The sequence below is a fragment of the Lissotriton helveticus genome, chromosome 2_1 (assembly GCF_964261635.1).
Source record: "Lissotriton helveticus chromosome 2_1, aLisHel1.1, whole genome shotgun sequence".
NCBI lineage: Eukaryota > Metazoa > Chordata > Amphibia > Caudata > Salamandridae > Lissotriton > Lissotriton helveticus.
The window spans coordinates 560,784,686-560,803,251 of record NC_136059.1 but is presented as its reverse complement, the minus strand read 5'-3'; the positions used below and the strand labels follow the sequence as shown (position 1 = coordinate 560,803,251).

General features: G+C 43.2%; 1 protein-coding gene and 1 pseudogene across 2 annotated transcripts in view; both read left to right on the top strand.

Annotated features, from left to right (window-relative positions):
* IQGAP2 (IQ motif containing GTPase activating protein 2) overlaps positions 1–18,566 on the top strand; it is a 1,127,142-nt gene that overhangs the window by 740,674 nt on the left and 367,902 nt on the right. For both annotated transcript variants that reach the window (XM_078675224.1, XM_078675225.1), the window contains one exon: positions 9,738–9,901. In XM_078675224.1, the coding sequence (XP_078531350.1) occupies positions 9,738–9,901 (164 nt within the window). The remainder of the gene's footprint in view (positions 1–9,737; positions 9,902–18,566) is intronic.
* On the top strand, positions 1,511–7,083 carry LOC144819105 (calcium-transporting ATPase type 2C member 1 pseudogene; annotated as a pseudogene).

Here is an 18,566-nt window from a genome sequence, read left to right as displayed (position 1 = left end):
CGGCACGCTTCCTGCGGAAGCTCCCACACTTGGGCGCCATCTTCAGACTATTTTTTCTGCAGTTGGGTTTGGACCGTTCCCGAAAGGGCTGCAGTCGTTTTTGGAGAAAGAAGAAGCAAAGAAGCAATTTTGAATGGAAAAGTATCGATAACACGACGAGAAACTACACCACCGAAGAGGACGACGAAGGAGAAGGAGAACTTCAAGAACTTCGACGTCCATCGAAGAATGCACGCTCAGGGGGCCCCCTGAAGCAAGAGATGGACAACCTTTCAAATTCTGCCATAATTGCCACCACAAGTACGCACAGAAGGACCAGCACCCGGTTTGCAACCTCTGCCTATCGGTCGACCACGAGAGCAGAGACTGCAACGCCTGCTCCGTCTTCACGCCGAAGACCCTTCGAGTCAGAGAGAGGCAGATGGTTGCCAACGCCAACATGCAGTGCAAGGGCCAGCCACCGTCCCTTCGAGACCTGAGGCTCTCGTCTGACGAGGAAGACGTCGTCGCCGGGGAAGACGACGAAGGACTTCCAGGCGCCAAAAGCTGGAGAACAGCAGAAGACGTCGAAACACGCCCCCGAAAGGGAACGTTCGACGCCGAAAGAAAAGGACCCGAAGAGTACTTCGTGCCGACAAAGGACCCGAAAGCCAGCTCGGCTCCGAAACCCACTTCGACGCCGAAGATCGGCTCGGCAGCGACATATCCGCCGAAGAGAGCTGCCAAACCATTCGACGCAGAACATGCCGCCGAAATGAAGAAAAGGAGACGACTCGAGGTCGAAATGGAGAACATCCTGCAGCGGAAGAAGGAATTAGACGCCAGGATGAAAGACTTCTTGATCCCAAAACAACCGAAGCCACAGGTTGTCGAGATAACGGAGGAGGAGGACTACGAGGTCGAAGAACAGTCGGGAAGCCCCGAGTGGCTCAAAGTTCCTGAAGAGGAAACCTCCTACTACGAAGATGATGGGGACGACGACCAGAGGACTTTCCTTGGCTCTGCATCCTCGGAGACCCAAGAAGTAGACTGGCAGGACATCGACACCGAGAGCCCGGAGGAGAACGTCGGCACGTACCTTTCGAGGCCATCGCCACCTGATGACATTGGGGTTTACAACACAGTCATCAGAAATGCAGCAACAGCTTTCGGGGTGATACTTGACGAAGAAAAGCAGAAGGCAGATTTCCTTCTAGAGACACTGCTTCCCACACAAACAAGGAGTCAGTACCTGCCCATGCTCGAATGCGTGAAGGCGCAGGGGAGAGAGGCTTTCAAGGAACCTGCAACATGTAAAGCCGTCACACCCAGGACGGAGAAAAAGTATAAGCACTCCTCAAAGGACCCACCCTACATCCAGGGGTCGGTCACAGCAGACTCCATCATCGCAGCCAAGGCAAGGAAGAGGGCTAATGTGCCAACTACTTACGGCCCACCCCCAGACAAGGAAAGCAGGAGGATGGACCTGACTGGGAGAAGAATCTAACGGAACGCCGCAATGCACTGGCGCATGGCGAATTCCAATGCGCTGCTCAACAGGCACCTGCATCAGGTCATAGATGAACTGGGCCAGCTAACCAAACACCTCCCTCAGGAGTACAGGCAAAGGGCTGAACACCTCGTGGAGGAGTGGAAGAATGTGGAAAACACTTGCCTCAAAACTGCCTTGGACGGAGCGGACACCTCCAGCAGACTCATGATGATGGGCATCACTGAAACAAGACAAGCCTGGCTCAGGATTTCAGGCTTTAAGTCAGAGGTGCAACACAGCATCCTGAACACCCCGTTCAACGGAGAGACGCTGTTCGGGGCTCCAGTAGATGAGAAACTCACTCAGCTGAAGGACAACGAGACTGCAAGATCCATGGGGGCATTGCAGTTCAGAGGTACTAAGAGAGGCAACCCCTCACGAAGACCTAATGGGAGGGGTGGAAACCAACCAGGAACATCACACCAGGCGTTCCAACAGTCACACCAGGCAGACACCCAGACATAGCAGGGCCATCAAAAGCTGTCCTGGCAGTACCAACCAAGAGGCCAGTCCTTTCGCGGGAGAGGAAACGGACGTGGACAAAATAAAAGAGGGGGACAACAACCCTCCTATAAGTGACTTGGTCAAGCTCCACGTGCCCACCCATGCAAAAACTCCCAGGGTGGAGCACAGATACAACAGCCAGGAGTTACGCGAAATAAACACCTGCGAACATGTAACACCAGTGGGAGGAAGGCTAAACCTTTTCTTCCCGGAGTGAAAGAAAATAACATCAGACAAAATGGGTACTCAACATCATACAGTTCGGATACTGCATAGAGTTGGAAAGAAAACCTCCCAACAGACAGCCGAAGAGAAGAGCGCTCGCAAAGAAAGAGCTTGAGCTACTTCGACAGGAAACAAATGAACTCCTGCAGAAGCAGGCCATGGAACTAGTACCTTACAGAGCAAGGAACAAGGGTGTGTACTCACCCTACTTCCTGGTACCAAAAGTAGACGAGACAATGAGACCCATCCTGGACCTAAGGTTCTTAAACAAATTCATAAGAACACAAAAGTTCAAGATGACATCCTTGCAAGAGGTACTTCCTCAATTACAAGATGGAGACTTCATGGTCACCATAGACCTCAAAGATGCCTACCTGCACATCCCAATGAACAGAGGGCACAAACATCTGCTCAGATTCACCATCAACAAAGACCACTACCAGTTCACAACCCTGGCGTTCGGACTCAAATCGGCACCACGGGTCTTCACAAAGTGCCTCGCAACAGTCGCAGCACACCTAAGAAGGGAAGGGAAACACGTATACCCTTACCTGGACGACTGGCTAATAAAATCAAGCTCTTACAGAACCTGCAAGCAGCACACACAGAGAGTGACAAGCACACTAATGGCGCTAGGATTCTCCATCCACTGGGGAATATCGTCAATGAAACCAGAACAAGTAAATATCTTCCTGGGAGCTCAAATCAACACCTTACAAGGCAAGGTGTTCCCCAGCGAGAAGAGAACATTAGCAATGTTGAAGGAGATGCGACTCTACCAGAAGGGGCGAGCTCTGACAGTGAGGACGGCGAGCAAGGTCATGGGCATGATAGTATCATCCATACACCTAGTGCCAAATGTACGGCTACACATGAGGCCTTTCCAGGAATGGCTACAGGAACAATGGTCACAAGCTACGGGTCGTTGGGAGGATCTAGTGATTGTAATGCACTCAGTGCAGGAAGAGATGGCATGGTGGAACATCAAGAACATAAGATGGGGGAAGCCTCTGGTGCCACCAACGCCAACAGTGACCATCACCACAGACGCATCCCTGAAAGGATGGGGAGCTCACATGGAGAAACTCAGAGTGAGGGGTCTGTGGACACCAGCAGATGCGGTCAGACACATCAATTACCTGGAGTTGAAGACCATTTTCCTCGCAATAAAGGCTTTCCAGATGAAGCTGTACAACCAGAGAGTGTTGATCCAGACAGACAGCACAACAGCGATGTTCTACGTCAACAAGCAGGGAGGGACACAATCAGCTCCACTCTCCAAGCTAGCGCAAGAAATATGGAGATGGGCCATCCCACTCAAGATAGACCTGCTAGCCATACATCTGCCAGTGAAGGACAATGTAGAAGCAGACTGGCTCAGCAGACGGACATCGGCATCCCACGAGTGGGAGCTCAATGCACAGGAAACAAAGAGGCTGTTCGACAAGTGGGGGACACCGTCAGTAGACCTGTTTGCAACACGCCAAAATGCAAAATGCCAAAACTTCACATCCAGGCAACCAGGGGAAGGGTCCCTGGGGAATGCCCTATGGATAGACTGGTCGAAGACATTTGCTTACGCTTTTCCCCCGATACCTCTGTAACACAAGGTACTCAGCAAGTGCAGAACCAGCAACATGACACTGATACTGGTCGCACCGCAGTGGGCCAGACAGACATGGTACTCACAGATAATGGAGATGGCACAGAGTGCACCCCACAGATTCGGAAGAAGGAAAGACCTGCTCTCCATGCAAAACAGAGAGGTCCTGCACCCAGAGCCAGAGAGCCTCAGCCTGGTAGCATGGCTCCTGAGGACATAGAGTTTGCGCATCTGAAATTGCCGGAAGGCACCCTGAGGGTACTACGGGAGGCAAGAAGACCCAGCACACAGAAGTGCTACGTGTCAAAATGGAAGAGATTCACACTGTGGTGCAGGAAGGAAAAACTGCACAATAAAATGCAGAAGAACTCTACAGTGCTGAAATACCTCACGCACCTGCTCGACAAGAACCTGAGCTCATCCTCACTAAGGGTCCACTTGGCATCGATAGTCGCTTACACAAGAGGGGAAACAGGCAAGAGCTTCTTTACATCGCAAATAGTAAACAGATTCCTAGAAGGAGCAAAAAGGATCGCACCTCCAAAGAGGGTGTTGCCACCTGCATGGAACCTTAATCTAGTCCTAACGGAACTCATGAAAGAGCCCTTTGAGCCAATCCACAAGGCCTCCCTTTAAATGCTGACCATGAAAACAGCCTTCCTGGTCGCAATCACCTCACTGCACAGGGTGAGCGAACTACAGGCGCTAACGCTACAAGAACCCTACATCCAGATACACAATGATAAGGTGGTGATGAGAACGGACCCACACTTCATGCCAAAGGTGGTGTCAAGGTTCCACATCAACCAGACCATACAAATACCAAGTTTCTTCCAGAAACCAGACACAAGCGCAGAGAGGGCACGGCACACTCTGGACGCCAGAAGGGCAGTCATGCACTACATAGAGAGAACCAAGGGACACAGGAAAACAAAACAGTTCTTTGTGTCCTTCGCAAACAGTTTCATGGGAAAACCAGTAACTAAAGGAACGATCGCACGATGGATTGCTCAAACAATACAGTTCTGCCACAAACAGGCAGGACAGGAACTAGCAGAGGGTACACGAGCCCACTCTACCAGGAAGAAGGGAGCTACGATAGCATTCCTAGCTAACACACCCATTCAAGACATATGCCTGGCGGCAACATGGGCTTCTGTGCACACGTTCACGAAGCACTACTGTGTGGATATACAGATGAACAAGGAAGCACAAGTCGGACAAAAGGTGCTTCAACACATATTCAATAACCAACACTAATTTTCCACCCAGCCGCCACAAACATGAGAAACCTCTACAAAGTCTATGCACAGCATAGTGAATCCAGAAAGATTCACACTGCAAAACAAATAGTTTATTACCTGTCGGTGTAGTTTTGCAGCTTGAAGATCTTTCTGGATTCACTAGCGAACCCATCCACCTCTGCCAGAAAGATGATGCTGGAGAGAAAAGGTGGATAAAAACAGAAACAATACTGAAGCAGGACGCCTTAAAGGTTAAAGCGGTGAATAACTTACTTGAACATTGCTACGGATTCGGAAACAAGACACATGAGAAAAAAGAATCCGAAGATGGCGCCCAAGGGTGGGAGCTTCCGCAGGAAGCGTGCCGACGTCACAGGAAGTACACCAAGAGGTGGGATGTCGACGCCCACCTGGGCTACGAAAAAAAAAGAAGAAAAGACTATGATTCCGGACCCAACCACCAGACCGCGGAATAATGCACAGCATAGTGAATCCGGAAAGATCTTCAAGCTGCAAAACTACACCGACAGGTAAGAAACTATTCGTTTCCAGGTTCGGAGATCCCACTGGTAGATGCAACATTGCTTTTATGGTAACACTGGTCCGAGATGGGAAAGCAAAGGGAATTGTTATTGGAACATGAGAAAATTCAGAATTTGGTGAAGTCTTTGAATTGATGCAGTCTGAAGAAGCTCCAAAGACACCATTGCAGAAGAGTATGGATATACTAGGAAAGAAACTCTCTGTACTCCTTTGGTATTATAGGTGTTATCATGCTGGTTGGTTGGCTGCAAGGAAAGCAAATTCTTGACATGTTTACAATTGGTGTGAGTTTAGATGTGGCTGCTATTCCTGAAGTTCTGCCTATCATAGTAACAGTGACACTCGCGCTTAGTGTTATGACGATGGTTAAGAAGAAAGCAATTGTGAAAAATGTGCCCATTGTGGAAACCCTAGGTTGCTGCAATGTCATCTGTTCTGATAAAACTGGGACACTAACAAAGAATGAAATGAGAGTTACTTGCATCTTTACTTCTGGTGGACTGAATGCAGAGGTCACTGGGGTTGGCTACAATGGAAGTGGAGAAGTAATCCATGAAGGCAAAGTTATTCATGGCTTCAGCATAAACTCCTTCACTAATATTGAGGCAGAATATGTATGCAATGATGCAGAATTAAGGAGCGGCACGTTGATGGGAAAGCCAACAGAAGGAGCCTGGATTGCCTTTGCTATGAAGATGGGACTTGAAGGCCTCCAACAAGACTACATTAGAAAAGCGGAGTATCCCTTCAGCTCGGATCAAAAATGGATGGCTGTCAAACGTGTGCACAGAACACAACAGTATAAACAAGAGATTTGCTTTATGAAGGGTGCCTTTGAGCAAGTGATTCAATACTGCAGTACTTACTATTTGAAAGGGCAGAATTTGCCACTGACAAATCAACAACGGGAACTGTACCATCAAGAGAAGCCATAAGTGGTTTCTTCAGGACTCAGGGTGCTAGCTTTAGCTTCTGGACCTGAACTAGGGCAGCTGACCTTCCTTGGCATTGTGGGAAAGATTGATGCTCCACAGATTGGTGTGAAGGAAGCCATCAACCTGCTCATTGGCTCTGGGGCTACCATCAAAATGATAACTGGAGATCCACAAGAGACAGCAGTAGCTATTGCAAGCCACCTGGGCTTGTATTCCAAAGGCTCACAGTCCTTTTCCAGTGAGGAACTTGATGTCTTGGACGTTCAGCAGCTGTCACAAATTGTACTAAATTTCTCCGTGTTTTACAGAGCCAGCCCTAGACATAAACTGAAAATTGTTAAGTCTCTGCAGAACAACAGTGCTGTTGTGGCCATGACTGGAGATGGGGTAAATGGTGCTGTGGCGTTGAAAGCTGCAGATATTGGAATTACAATGGGACGCAATGGAACAAACATCTGTAAAGAAGCCGCTGATATGAAGGATGAAAACCAGTGTTAGCTAAATTGGTACATTGGCCCCTGCTGTTATTTAAACTCACTGCTCACTTTAAAGTCTGAGTAATTATTTTATTTGTTGCCACAGTTACATGGGTGTAAAGTACATGTTATCTAGATTCAGCTAGGGTATAATTTGTCACAGCCATACGGCTTTGTAGCATACGTTAATTATATGTAGGACACCCCAATAGTGCGCATTTCGTTTTTTTCAATCCGTAATCATCAGTAGCGATTTATAAATCTGCAGCCATCATCTGAAATATTCCTACTTCCATTTAGTGCACTCTGCACGTAGCTTCCTGTGAAAATTCAGTAGCCATCTAGTATTTAATACAAGATTCTTTCTTCATGTATTACAAAAGGTATGATTGAGGGTTGCAATGATGCCAGCAGGTTGGGGGCAGGGTGGCAGGGGGTTGGAAGGTGATCATCGTGGAAATCGGGCCTGTGGTTGGCCCTGGGAGGCATTATTTTATGCAGAATAGCAAAACAAAGTGCTGCAAAAATGCCACAAAATTTCTACATTTGTGCCGCACAATTTGCTAATCCATGCCACAGTATCCTGGGGGTCTGATTGAAGAGGATCCCCTGGAAGAAAAGGATAAATTGTTTACCTGTAATCCTAGTTCTCTTCCAGGGGAATCCTCATCAAAGTCATATGCAACCAACCCACCTCCCTGGGCGGAAGCCGTTGCATCTCTCAATAAGTTTCTTTTGCAGGATTGCTCAGTTTTCTGTAAAATTACCTCTCCTGTCACCTGTGGGGCATGATGAGATACAGGGGGTGTGTGAGGTTCTTAAAGGCAGTGACAGTTTTAGGTGTTATTCTTTTAATGGCAGCCTGTTGGTTAACGATGTTTCAGATTACCTTTCTTTTTCTTTTAAATGTAGGCTTCCTATAGTACGTTTTTTATTAATAACACAAATGCCATTGTTTATGTAACTTTAAAAAGAAAAGTAAATGTATTCTGGCCCTTTTTTACCCTCTGTATAGGCTGCAGATATATTATTATGTTAATTGAAAAGATTACTCCTGAAATTTTGAATTTTGTTTAAGATTGTCTTAATTGTTCAGATATTTATGTACATTACCATTTATGAGATGTTTCATTGAGTTATATTATACCACACTAGAGATGTCGAATCTTCCATCTTTGAATACCAATTTGGACACTGTCAGGACGCCACTCATATACTAGCGCCATGTAGATGAGGCAACTAGTAATTTCCCTTTAAAATGGATGGAACATACTAAGCGACATCATATGGCCATAGAAAAATATTTAAGACTGTTGGATCTACAACATGTTTTGAATGAAGGGACAAATCTAATCCCAACAATATCCTTTGACGACGGAAAACAATTCACAATAGAGGAGAAAGAAAACAAATTATTATTACACCTCTAAAAAAACACCAAGCTATTGCTTGACTAGAAGAATGTTTAAAACATTTTGTCCTGAAGAATGTGCACTACATTATGGTCTTGGCACCAAATTGTGCGTCCTCAAGATTTAATTTCATGAAAAAGAGATGTGCATTGAAATGGTTATATCCTTTATAACAGCAATGTGAATATAAATATTGTTTTTTGGTAAAAAATGCTCCATTACCATTTTTAAGAAAACTGTTTTGCTTGAACGTAAGGTGTGTGTAGAGGTAAGTGTAAGGTGTATTTATGTGTGGTTTATAGAATAACTTTAAGGATCTAAAGAAATAAAATAGAATCCAGTACAGAAAAGTGAAGGAATATTTTGTAAGTATGTTATATTATGTGATTTGTATATTAGTAAAAGAAACGCATTGAGGTAAAGTATCTATCTGCCTACATCAGATTCTATCATACTGGATAAATGGGTAATTCCTTTTTCTAATGAATCTGCCACCTATGGAAGATCATGCAGTAAATTAGGGGAGTTGTACGTGTATTAATATTGCTGACGACATCTGTACATAAGATGTGAATGTAGGCAAATCTCAGAAAATGCATTGAGTGTAGTGGAAGGAGATAGAATGAAGGGATTAAAGTTAGGTTAAGGCTGTCAAATTGACTTGAGACAGCTAGGGTAGAGTGCTGGAAAAACAGAAGAAAGAGCTTCATCGACCCCAGGTGATACGTGTGACTAAACTGAAGCGGGGTCCGTAAGATGAAAGTACGCTAAATTTAATATGGAACTTATCATTCCATATTACCTGAATAATACAGTAATTAATACTGCAATGTTGTTGTTTCACTTCACTTTTAATAGCAGATGTTGGTATTACCCAGTTTAATGATACTTTATTTACGAGAGTGAAATGGGTAAAAGGTTCCGGTGCACATGCAAGAGTATTGGCAGTGGATGTCCGCAGCAGTAGTTAAACTCCCTGGTTCATCTTGTGACATGAGGCTCTATAGTCCTACCTGTGAAAGCATAGGGTAACTAAGGACACATAGCTTTTCTTACAGAATCTATGGCAAATCTGCTTCGGCTCAGCAGTCTGCTTTTAATGTAGCATTTATAGTATTAAGAACCATGTGAAAAACTCACTAAAAGGGTTGGCAGAAGAATAGAGGAATTCTGTTTAATAGATGAAAAGTCGGCCACAGAATTTGACTTGTTTCTTTATAACTACATCACAGACGTGAATAGTTTTGTATTTTTCCTCCCAAAGGGGTTATTGCAATAGGACAAATAAATGAAGCCATTGATCAAGGAATGCATGAAAATACCCTGCGGAGACTCTTGTCACCAACAGCCAGATTGCAAGCAGTGAACCCTGGGAATTCTTTTCACTACCAAGCTCTTCTGCACCAAGCCAAGGCACAGAAATGCAAGGTAGACAACTCATTTTAATGTGTGTACCACTGTAATATTTTACTGTGTATCGGCTGGTGATACGGTTACCCAATAATCTTAACGAGTGAAAGACACATCTTAAGTTCCATTTTTGACTTTGGATAGAACTTATGCCACAGATCACAATGCCGAGTGTTTATGGGTAAGTGTACAACTCTTGACTAGACCACAGCGCATCGTTGAAAATGCATGTCCCACCACCTTTTTTTCCCCCCCGAGCAATGTAATTAGACAGCATTTCTCTGCCACTTGCCTCAATCAGATTGGCTTTATCTGGGGAACTTCTAGTTGCCCATCAGTGAAAATGTATCCCATCATCCATTATGTATTGGCCAGGGGTATAGTGTAATGATGGAATCACGCAGAATTGTAGTAAATGGTGATTTATTCAAGATAATTCGCGCAGCAGAGAAACACCTCCACTCTCTTCCCTCAGCTCTCCAACTGTCCCACAGTCTAGAACACCAAGACAGTGGAAGCAATCTAGGAGCGAGGAGGAGAGCGAGACAAAGCACGAGAGCAAATGCGATATCAGTTTGCATATAAAATGGAATACATACATAACACATCTTCCCCCTTATAAAACTAAACAAAAACTTGCAACAACATCAGACATCATCAAAAAGTAAAATGACATCTAAAACATCATCTAACAAATATAATCTGACATCCATTTAGGTTTATAACAAACTTGCTTATCCAAACGCTTCTGGTTTACAACAATGTCATTTTGTTCAGAACCAATCTGCAAATCTTTAGTTTCATCAAAAGGTAAAACAACATCAGCAGTGTCTCCTGGAGGTAAAATATCATCACTATTCCCAACAACTGCATCAGAATTGACATTGGAAGAATTAGAAGGAAAATCCCACTCAGAAAGAGGATCAAAAGAGCGAGAGCGAGTAGCCTCCAAAGGTACTGATTTCTCAGACCACTTTGAAGAAGGATGAAAAATTGCTACCCTTTTCAAATTCCAAACTTTACCATCTGACAATTTAACAGCATTTTTTAGGACTTTGATAACTTTTAAGGGTTTAAAGTATTGACTCTCACCTTTACAAACCTTCCAAGGTTTTTTAACTCTGACCCATGAACCAACATTGACAGAGACTGTTTTGGTTTTATGTTTCAAGTTGTACTTATCATGGGACTTTTTGCACTTATCTACCATTCTTGACCTGACAACTTCAGTAGGAATAGTACTAGAAGCTGCCTTTAAAAGCCATTCAGGATTACATTTGGTTCTTGCACCCCGACCCCTCATAACATCAAAAGGAGAAGTACCCAAAGAATTGTGAGGAGTGGTTCTATACGTCCACATAGTTTTAAATATATCAGTCTCCCAATCACAATGATTTTGCAAAGCCATCTGAATAGAGTTCTTTAGTACTCTATTAAATCTTTCGATCATGCCATTACCAGAAGGATTATAGAGAGAGGTGGTTCTATGCTTGATACCAACTCTTTTAAAATACTGTTGAATTAAGTTGGACATGAACTGAACACCATTATCAGAAATAACCTGAACAGGCAACCCTTCTTCAACAAAAGTTCTATCAAGAAATTTTAAAACTTCACTTGAAGTAATTTTTCCAACAATCTTGATGACAGGCCATCTAGAAAATAGATCTATGAGTGCAATTACATATTTCTTCTCAGGACCAATGGGACCCATAATATCTATGGCCACAGTATGCCAGGCTTTACTGGGAATTAAAGACTCGCCTAACTTAGGTCTTAAGGTAACCAAGGATTTATCAGAATTGCAGCAAGCTAAACAATCTCGCACAATTCTCTCAGTCAAAACATCTACACCAGGCCACCAAAACCATTGTTTAACTCTCTGTTTAGTTTTGATAATACCACAATGTTCCTCATGGCATAGGTTGACAACTTTAACTCTTAAGGAGCTAGGAGGAACCACTTTATCACCTCTAAAAATAAAATTGTTTGTGACAGAAAGTTCTTGTCTAACTTCCCAAAAGGCTTTAAGTGAATCAGGAATAATACTCTTGCAAGGCCAACCATTGTTAATGAACCCTAACAATTGTTGCAAAGATACATCCATATTGTAACTTGTTAACCATTCATCTTCAGTGAAATTGGATATCCCCTCATTGAGCACCAAAGCAACCTGCTCAACTTCCAAATCAGAAGAGTCACATTCCGAAATTTCTATAGGTAACCTAGACAAGAAATCTGCAATAACATTCTTCTTGCCAGGTACATAAACAACCTGGTAATTATAATCTTGTAACCGTAGGGATAATCTTGCAATTCTGGCGGAAGCGTTAAGAATACCCTCCGTCGTTAACAATTTAACTAGGGGTTTATGGTCAGTGCGTACTAGACAAAATCTACCCCAAACAAAGGATCTAAAATAATCCAAAGCCCAGGTACAGGCAAGGGTTTCTTTTTCAATGACAGAGAATTTCTCCTCCGAAGGGGACAAAGCACGTGAGGCATATCCCACGATATTCTCCTTACCATCTGATCTTATTTGTGATAATACACCACCTAAACCCTTATTGCTAGCATCAACCGTGATAACATTTTCTAAATCAGGATCAAATCCTTTAAAAGGGCAGGCGCTTCAACAATTGCAGATTTAATGGAAGAAAACTCATCCTGACATTCTGAACTCCAGAAAAACTTAACTCTATTTTTAAGAAGTTGCCTGATGTTATACATTTTTGAAGAAAAATTTCTAACAAATCTTGAGTAGAACTCAGCAAGTCCCAAAAAAGATCGAACTTCTTCTTTGTTTGACGGACTTGGAGCGTCACGAATAGCTTCAATCAAGGAACGCTTAGGCTAAATCCCTTCTTTGGAAAGAGTATGGCCTAAATACGTGATGGATTTCACGGCAAACTTGCATTTAGAATGCTCAACGGTTAAGCCCTTGGATTCAAGAATGGAAAGTACCTCATTGAGAATTCTGTCATGCTCATTCCTATCGACACCAAAGATAAGAATGTCATCCTGAAAACACCTTACGTTTTTCATCTTACCAAACAGATGGTACATCAACCTCTGAAAGATGGCAGCTGCAGAAGCAAAGCCAAAGGGAAGCCGTTTATATTGAAAACAGCCATAAGGCGTGATGAAGGCTGTCAAATGCTTGCTTTCCTCAGCTAATGAAATCTGATGGTAGGCAGCAGATAAATCAATAGACGACATCTCTCACAAGTGACAACATTTCAGGAATTTTGGGAAGGGGAAATTTGTCCACTACAATATTATTATTTAAATGCCTAAGGTCAATGCATAATCTTAATTTGCCGTTACTACGTCTGGCAACTACAATTGGAGAAATCCACTCTGCAGACTCTATAGGCTCAATTATGTTAGCTTTAACAAGTTTATCCAATTCTTTCTCTACATCATTCCTAAGAAGGATAGGAATGTGTCTCACTTTGTGCACTTTAGGACAAGCATTAGATTTTAATACGATTTTGTGTTCAAAATCATTAAGGTTACCGATGTTACCATTAAAAACTTTCGGAAATTTCTTTAGCAACTCCTGACAAATCAAATCATTTTCATTAAGAACCATAACAGGCTCAGGACTATTAGAATTGAGAATTATGTCCAACTTGCCCTGATCCTTCCAACCTAGGACAGCTGGCCCTTTTTAAGCAACATACAACTTACTGGAAGTTTCTCTATTCTTAAACTTAAAAACTAAAGGTCTGAATCCAACCATAGCAATCTTCTCCCCAGAATACCCCTCAGGTTGAATATCTGAAACAAAGAGTTTGTTACCTAATCTTTTAACAAAAAGGGACTCCCAAGTAGCCTCATCAATAATCATGTAAGGGGAACCAGAGTCTGCATACATTTGAACAGAAACTCCTCCTATAATCATGGTACACAAGGGTTTTTTTACACGACTTGCTGTCAAAGTCATTTATGTTCCAAATGAAATGGTGAATAGACTCATCACAGGAATCCTTAATGGTAAGTTTCTTGATGCCCTCATCACCATCACTGGATTCACAATCTGGTTCATCTAAACACTTTACTTTCTTACCACCCCCTTTCCTTTTGCATGCTCTGGTAAAATGACCCACAATACCACAATTGGAGCAACGTTGCTTTAAAGCAGGGCAAAATTTGCTTGAGGCTAAATGTGAAGGACTATCACATCTAAAACATCTAAAACTAGGATTGCGGTCGAACTCTTTTTTTTTTATATGACTCCACTTTATGTCTAACAGGAGTTGAAGATTTAAAACCAGATGTTTTTGCTTTAATCTTATTAACAATTTCAGCAGAAGTTTCAGCGATAGCAGCATCTTGTTTAAGTAACTTTGCACTACGGCTTGACATTTCAGCCTTCCTGACAATACTAAGAACATCTTTAAGTTCAGCATCACCATTAATCCACAGTCTGTCTTGAACAGCTGGATCCTTATTGTGCATCACAACTTGATCTCTAATAAACTGATCTACCAAATGATCAAATTTACAATCCTCAGCAAGTTTTCTCAGTGCAGATACATATTGATCAACAGTTTCACTACTTTCTTGTTTACGTTGGAAAAAACGAAATCTGACAATACCAATGCATACTTTTGGTGCAAAATAAGTATCGAAATCATTTACAATAGCATCAAAAACATTTACATCACCACCACCCAAAGCTTTTGTCATCCCTTCATAAGCTTTAAGCCCACCAGGACCCAAGGAATGCAGTAAAAGCTTCTTTTTCCTATCAGGTGTCATTTTTCCTTCCTCATCAATAGTGTCGATAAAGTTAAGGAAGTAAGCTTTCCATTCCGACCATTTCATACATGGTTCAGATCCTGCCGGCCAAAACGCTTGAGGAGGTTGGATGGAATAATTTTGACTTGTCATGTTGGAAGAGAAAATAAATTAAAAAAAGGAATGCAGCTATTGTCAAGAATGAACTTGTACTAGAGTCAATTGTGCAAGTAAAAATATACACTTTAAAATGTGCATATCACCTTGTGTAAAACATATTAATAATGATGACATTTAAATAAAGGTGTGCACATCACCGTGATTGAAATCTATTTATAGGTGTGCACATCACCGTGCACGAAATTCAATTACAGGTGTGCACTTCAGCGTTAACTTCTTGGTGAGAATTCTGCATGCAAAACCCTTATAAACATCTGCTGCTCGAGAACATAATTGCAGAAAATATGTACGAGCAGAGATGAAGGTACGCGCTTTACAAAAGAATATTGACTGCAATAACGCGTAATGATCACGACCGTAATGATCAGCAGGTGTGCGTGTCACCGAAGTGTAATGAAATACACATCCAAAATGGCGGCACGCAAGGGTTAAAGTACGTGACCTCACACGTAATGTGCACAAGGAACGTAATGCGCACGTCAGTCCTTCAATAAAGAATGCAGAATCATCAAGGCGAACTCTGCTGAGCTGTAAACTCTTGAAGCCGAGGTAAGGTGCTCGTGCAAGAGTGGCAGTTTGTTTGTTCAAAACAAACAGCAGCGGGAAGAGAATATTTAGTAAATAAATTCAAGTTAACAGGCATATACGACCTGTATAAGATCCACACACAGAAGTGGGCGATTCAGTCAATGGACAGCAGGTGGCACCCAAACGATGTAAAATAGTTCCAAATCAATCCATGTAAGACGAAGTTCGGTTCCGTAGGTTCTTCTGGTCACAAGTCGCCAAATTGTAATGATGGAATCACGCAGAATTGTAGTAAATGGTGATTTATTCAATATAATTTGCGCAGCAGAGAAACACCTCCACTCTCTTCCCTCAGCTCTCCAACTGTCCCACAGTCTAGAACACCAAGACAGTGGAAGCAATCTAGGAGCGAGGAGGAGAGCGAGACAAAGCACGAGAGCAAATGCGATATCAGTTTGCATATGAAATGGAATACATACATAACATATAGCCTGCTCCATACACATGCATCTTCCACATCACTATTGCATCCACGATGCAATCCATGGCAAAACCTTCTCCAGTGACCCAGTCTTTTGAATAGGGTGCTCCTCTCTTTCTTTGCAAACTAACACATCTCTTCTTACAGGCCTTCTGTAAACAACCTCAGGCGTGCAGACAAATCACGTTATGTGCTTGATATAGTTCATTCTTTGTCTCTTGAACTTCTCTGTCAGCTGTTTCATTGGGTGAAGCAAGCTTGCATTCAGATGCGCCAGAGGCAATGAATAACTTGTGTATTTTTCGGAAGTGTTGTAATCTTAAAGAACCTTGAGAACTTCCTGGTAGAAAAGTGATATATAAATATAGCAATTTTTTCTGTTTGGTAATCTCAGTAGCACAGAAAACATGTAAACAAGCTCCGGCACTGCCCACTTTCCTGACAAGAACACAGAGAGATCATTTTTCAATATGGCTTAGAGACAGCTGTAGGTTTTTCACCAACCTCATGTCCTACAAAACAATCATAATAAAAATACATTGTGTGAGAAACTAGCACTTTTAACAATGTCCCCCACCCCACATTTTGCCCCCATATTTGACTACTAGATGCAGGCTTTTTGATTGTGCCCTGGGCTCTCCAAACCAGACCCAGGACTTGTGCTCTGTGTAATAGGTACATGGTAATTGGGTATAATTACAACTGTTACGGAGAACCTATCTGTAAGTCCTCAGTGTATGGTAGGGCATGTAAGTTTAGAGGCCGGGTAGATTTAATGCACTTAAGTGTGCGCTGCTGTGGTGCCTGCTGTCATTTTAAAAGTCAGCCCTGCTTTGAAAAGAACACTATGTCCTAATTCGACTTTGGAATTAAAAGTACTTCCAAAGTGTTAACCCACCTTATTTTTACTTACACATCACCCTTAAGGTCTACCCTGGTTGCCCCCCAGGGTAGAGTGCCATGTTAAAGGGACATTATAAAAGATGTTTTATAAGCCCTGGTTAGGGAGAAATTGCCAATTTTGATGTTCCCCGTTGCAGTGCAATTCACTCAGTAGGCTAACATGGGAAGGCTCTATGCAAGATTAATCAAGTCTAACTATTAACAGGAGTAAGCTAAAATAATAGCTCAAAGTATGAAAATGGTAGTTGCAATAATTCCAGCAAATTGCCAAGGAAAGAAGTTATAGAACTTGTTTTTATGGTTTGCCTGAATTAAGCCCTGTAGCAGCCTCTTCTGATTGGCCAGCCTTTGGCAGACTGAGCCAAGCACTCTTGATTAGGTGTGAAGGTGCCTGGGCTGAGACAAAGGAGACATCTGGTGGCTGGAGATCTGCTGCTGCCGCAAAAAGGGGTTGGGTAGCCAAACTGGACTTCAAATGGAAAATAACGGTGAGGACAGAAAGCAGGCCCACCCCAACGTTTTGCACCCCCAGTCAGATGGGAGCCCCTGTAATTGAATTAGTAGAAGGGCTGGAAGGGGAGTGTTGGGGAACTTTATCCACATCAGTAGGTTGGTTTAGCCACACTTTATGCTCCAGGAAAGATTTTCTTCATTTGTGATTTTATGGATCAGTGCTTTCTGGGACAAGAGTTTGCCACACTTCAGGGGGAGTGGTCATCATAGAGGGTGGCACCCTGCACCCCATGGGCCAGGGGTGGGCCCCTGCTTGCTGGCCCAGAAGCCTGGATAAATATGGGAGAGCTGCCCAACAGCTCACATCCCTGTCTGGATGAAACAAGGACTGCCCTGCTGAACCCCTGGCCTGCACAAGAGGACTGCACCCTGAGGGACTGCACCTGCTGCACACTTTGGCCTTCAGCAAAAGAAGGGCTTTGCCGGACTCTAATAAAAGTTTGAGGAGTGGACTACCTCAAAGGAACAGGTTAAAAGAGTTCCACCCGCATTATCTCCACCAAGAAGAGCCCAGCTAGAAGGCGTTCAGTGGACTTTTAAGGATTTTGCCAGTTGGATTGTGGGTCTTGTAGTGCCAGTTTCACAAGGAGCAACTCCGGGATTCTGGAACCTTAATTTGGTGATGTGGAGCCTTTGGGAGCCCAAAAGGACCTTCTGGAAGTTGCTCCAGGAGTTAGGAATCATTTGGAGAATTTTTCTGAAAAAGCTCCATAAGTTGACTGACCCGTCGTTGAGAGTTAAGCCACCCAGGATGTACTGCGACAGGGCCTAAAAATCCGGTTTGTCCCGCTAAAAACTCCAGAGCTCCAACAACTTCAGGATTTCACAGAGGCCTCACGTTGAAGCAAGCTGACTTCGTCAACTCGCAATCCGGCCTGAAGAGGAGCCTTGCTCCCTGTTGAGAGAAAAAGCTGAAAAAAAGTGAGAAGGTAAAAACTTGACCAGTTCCTCCTGCTCACTGTATTCGACTCACCCTCCATCATAGTCAGCCTCAAACTTTGACTTTGTCTAGGTCAAGAACGACCAGATGTCTCAAGTTGGCACTTTTGACCTTTAGGCACTAGAAATTCATGTCTCTGGTTCCCTACATTGAATTGTTGTTGTTTTAGTGTCATTTTAATCATACAAATATTTCCTATTTTTATAATTTGGTGTGGGATTTATATTATGCGTTGTCATACTTATTTAATCTTTTTATGCTTTTAAATGCTTTAAACACCTGTATGCTCGCAGCCAAGCTACCAAGGGTTGACCAAGGATTAATTTATTGAGAACTTGACTATGCCTTACTTGTGATTGTAGTGTTATTACTAAAGTACCTACCTGCACTTA